This window comes from Rhagoletis zephyria, unplaced genomic scaffold, assembly GCF_001687245.7.
Source record: "Rhagoletis zephyria isolate East Lansing unplaced genomic scaffold, Rhagoletis_zephyria_1.1 Rzeph_scaffold_30560, whole genome shotgun sequence".
NCBI lineage: Eukaryota > Metazoa > Arthropoda > Insecta > Diptera > Tephritidae > Rhagoletis > Rhagoletis zephyria.
The window spans coordinates 1-4327 of record NW_016187616.1 but is presented as its reverse complement, the minus strand read 5'-3'; the positions used below and the strand labels follow the sequence as shown (position 1 = coordinate 4327).

Below are 4327 nucleotides of genomic sequence, written 5' to 3'. Positions count from 1 at the left end.
TTCGCCACTTTTCGCAGGCCGCTTGCCGCTTGCCACTTTGTATGCCAATGCTAGTCATCATCGCCTGCCATCTCCTGCAGCGCGTCGCAGGTTCCCTCCAACCAGCAGTATCTAGTACCAGTACGTAGTCCAGGCACTTTGCTGAAAATCAGCCGCGCAATTGCGGTAATTCGCTGTTCATATTATTGCTGCTGCTGCGGTTTTTGTTGCTGTTGTTGCATGTGAGCAATAAAAAAGCTCATTCATCTACATATGTATGTACATTCATACTTGTTCTACATACTCTACATTTGAACGACATACAATGTCTATGTCTGTCTGCACTGTTAATGATGATGCTGCCATTTAGTTGCCCGCCCACACACACGCGCAACCGCCCGCCAGCCCGCCCGCCTGCTCGGCATCCATCCTGTCAGCCAGCCAGCCAGCCAGCCAACATGACTATCTGACTGCTCGACATTAGCTCTATTGGACTGCCTGCCTAGCTGCCTGCATACGCTGAGTAAGTGCTGGCTGCCAACTGCTAGTTGAGTTGCCAGCTGGAGCTGCTTGCCAATGACTGGCATTAAAATGACGCTGGCTAGATGTGCCATCTACAAGTTGAGCTCTATTTGGCTGCCACAACTGCCTCCACTGTCGTCGATAGCCGCGCGTTTCTCTTGTTGCTTCCGCAACGCGCGCGGCAGGAAGCTGTTGCGGAAATTGGAAATGTATACGGGACCACACAACCACTGCCGTGACTGTCACGTCTGCTGCTGCTGTTCGTACTTCCATTTCGCCTGTACCGTTGGACGCGCTATGGCGGCGGGATTATGTCGTTGGCGTGAACATTTGACAAGTAAGGCAAACGTAAAAGTAAATAAATGATTTTAACGACTCACAAACACTCCCCTTCAAATGAGTGGGCGAACTTTATTTAGCTGCTTACATGTACATTCACACTTATGATTGCGTTAGCATTTTTGCGCACTTCCTTCATTTGTAAGTTTTTGGTTTGTCTTTTCTCCTAACACTGTTTGTAATGTGCGTGAATATTTGACTTAATTGTGGTATAATGTTTTGATGAAACAGATTTTAAACAGCCCTGAATGATTAATTGTGGCGATTTTTTCGATAGATGAATTATTTAGATATTAAATGTTTAAGTACATATGAACCGAGAAACTGGGTCGAGAAAAATAATGTGTGATCATGCATTTTTGTTTGAAAGCTTACTTCTAGAGGATCTTGTCTTGAAAATGTTCGTCGTCAGCCTCGTACCTCTAGATTTTTAAGCCTAGTTCTGATATGTATCACAAAAATTCTCGAGAAACATTTCCTTATAAAACGTTTTTGGGTGGTCCCAACGCCTTTGACAAATCTGCCAAAATTTAAATTTCAGCGATCGTTTCGAAATAAAAATTATTTACAAAAATATTTCCGAGAAAATTTTCCGAGTGGTAAAACCTTCGCTTAGAGAACCCTCTTTAATAAAAAATCGTTACTTTATCTTAAAAAATTACTTTAGATCAGAGAGAATCTGTGGTTCTGTGACCAAACATATTTGAGTAGATTTAAACATTTTAATATATTTTTTTTTCAAACTCGATTATATTATGTGTAGACTGCAGATTTTTATGCAGAAATCGAAGCCTAAAACTATGTACCCCATAACTCTAAACAAAATGTATACAAATTTATTAATTTTTCTTATACTTAAGTGGTACTTATTTTTAGGCTTCCCTTTCCGCATAAACTTCCGCAATCTACTCAGTTGGGGTTTTGTAAGGAAATAGTGTGCCTAAAAGTATGCTAGAAGAGTTGCTCCTCTTCATCGGTTTGGTGTTTCATTAATTTGTTTTGTGGCTGTAAGCAAAGATCAACTTCTCAAATGGCTCATGAATTTATTTAGTTATTTATTCATAAACTAATGTAGCCAAATAGATTACTAAATACTGAAGCTTAAATATACATTAATCACAATTCAAAAAGTGAATCACCAGGTTAACTAAGTTTTGACTTAAAAGTCTCTCGTGAGTTAGATAATATGTCCCGATTTTTACAAAATTTGTTAGACTGCCATATACAACGTGTAAGCGGTTCATTAAGACCAAAATTGGTCCTGTTATAAGGCAAATTAAACATGTTGCTAAGTCTAATGTTCCGAGTAGGATAATTGAAAAGTATTGGCGTCAGTAAGAAGTGGCATTTGATATGATTCGTGACTATGTCCCTATAAAAATTACCGAGGAAATTTTTCTTCTAATTTCTAAATTTGACAATGCTGACAGAAGGCATTTACTTTTATATTCAAGCAAACTACAAGGCCAACGAAGGGAACGAATGGCAAATCTAGTGAAACGTTTCTGAACCTTCTCGATTCTTAAAGATGAATCCTTATAGAATGGATCCCAACTGATGCTACAATATTCGAGGTTTAATCTGACAAGAGAAAAATAAAAACTCTTCAACGTATATAGATCCTGGAATTCCTTTGAATTCCTCACTACGAAGCCGGAGCGTAAACCTGGACTTGGTAATCATAAGGTCTATATGTTTAGAAAATGAGATTTTTGATGTAAATGAAATCTCATCAATATATTCGAAAAACAAATTAATCAGGCCCATATAGGTTAATAAGAAAGGACATAAGAAGTGGTTTTAATTTCAAATCCAGATTTATACAAAATCTGTCGAATGGCTTAAAATATATTTAACAGAAATAGTTTCTTAGCCACTTCAAACTTGCACTTTATTATACTAAAATTTAATAGGCTATAAAATCCATTATAAAAATTGCTTCTAAAAAATCGGATTAAAATGTTTGAAAATTTGATGCAATTGAAATTCGGACTTATACAATAAACACAAGAAAAATAGCCAAAACTTGCCAAAATATTGCGTCGCTAGTTGAATGTTCGCCACCGTATATTTTTTGTAGACTTTTTTATTTTATTAAAACTGTTTATAATGCTGTCTGCTTAAATATGTATTTCTTATGATCAATAGTATCTCATATCCAAAGTCTTCTGTATATATATTTCTATCTCAGGTATAAAAAGTAATGTATTAATGTTAGTCACCAATTTTATTTTAAATTACCCAAAAATACGAAAACGTAAGAAAACTTTTTAAAATAAAGATGTGTCGAAAAAATAGAGCACATTTTCATGTGTTGATTGAAAAACTATCGGGAAATCTATCGGGAAACTCGGGAAAGATATCCAAAAATATCTTTTTTTGCAATTAACCTAAAACTGACTTTTCAAAACCAAATTAACCTTTAGATATATTTTTAAATGTCATAAGCCAATCCCATAACTCCGCTGTGGTTGTTATTCAATATATGTACATTAGGCTGGGTCGGNAATAGTAATATTATGATGTCTTAGGTCTTAGCCAATTGTTATTGGCCACGAAAGATTAATTTAATACTTATCTTTAGCCCGCGCAATTGAACCAAAGTGTACGAATTTTGAAAATGAAACTTCGGCTGGTAATATCTATGTAATGCGTTAATTGTTATAAGCAGGACGGTATATTAAATTAAGCGTTATTAAATTTAGTACCTCACGTTCATTTATCATTTTTCAATAAGTCTTAAAGTTTTTCAGATATTAAGATAAAACTTACAAAAACTAGNCTTAAAGTTTTTAAGATATTAAGATAAAACTTACAAAAACTATAATTTTCCCTCATGAATTTTCAATTCTTCATTACTTCAGCAACCAAGTGAAAAATACAAAAAGGTGAGACGATATTTATTTGCAAACGTTTTAATGTTTTCGGATGTTTATGTAATATTAAAAGGACCATGGACTTGGTCACGCCGAGTTGGTCAGTTTTCAAGATCGTGGTGAAGGAAATCAAACATGTATTGTCAAAGATTAGGAATCGTTTGATACGTTAATAGTAGTTTCAGGCATATAATTATTTGCATACATTAACATAATACAATTACTGTGAGAAACGCCCATTTTAAGCCCATTTATGCCGTCTTGAAAATTGGTGCGGTTTATTAGTAAACGAACAATCACAAGTTTCGCGGTTTCTAAATTTGCCGTTATATGAAAGTAGGAGACGTGCAATAAGTGTTTAGATATACATAAATATTTTAGTTAATTGCATTATGTAAAAAGTCTCTAACATATCCTGGGAAATCCTTTTGAGGACTTTCCAATTGGACGACAGTGCTTTGCATTAAGCTCGAATGAAAAAAGTCTCTCCCTGGCACACTTTTCTGTAATCCGGCTCTTTTATCTAAACGTTTTTTATACAATTTAAGATACATTTTTTTACAAAAAAACTGGAGATCCACTTAAGTTTTTCGATATAACTTTGGTAAATG

The 4327-nt window shown here is 35.1% G+C and overlaps 1 protein-coding gene across 1 annotated transcript; it reads left to right on the top strand.

Annotated features, from left to right (window-relative positions):
- The first annotated feature begins 99 nt into the window (after positions 1-99).
- LOC108383081 (uncharacterized) lies at positions 100-2335 on the top strand. The gene is made up of 2 exons (XM_017639466.1): positions 100-838; positions 2295-2335. Exons 1-2 carry the CDS (start codon positions 556-558, stop codon positions 2333-2335), a joined length of 324 nt encoding a protein of 107 aa, XP_017494955.1. The 5' UTR covers positions 100-555.
- Positions 2336-4327: the final 1992 nt, after the last annotated feature.

What these genes read in the sequence shown, in the direction of transcription:
- LOC108383081 (XM_017639466.1), top strand. Translation starts at nt 556, where the DNA reads ATGACTGGCATTAAAATGACGCTGGCTAGATGTGCCATCTACAAGTTG. An exon ending in TTGGCGTGAACATTTGACAA is followed by an intron (nt 839 to 2,294) that starts GTAAGGCAAACG and finishes TTTATATTCAAG; the next exon opens with CAAACTACAAGGCCAACGAA.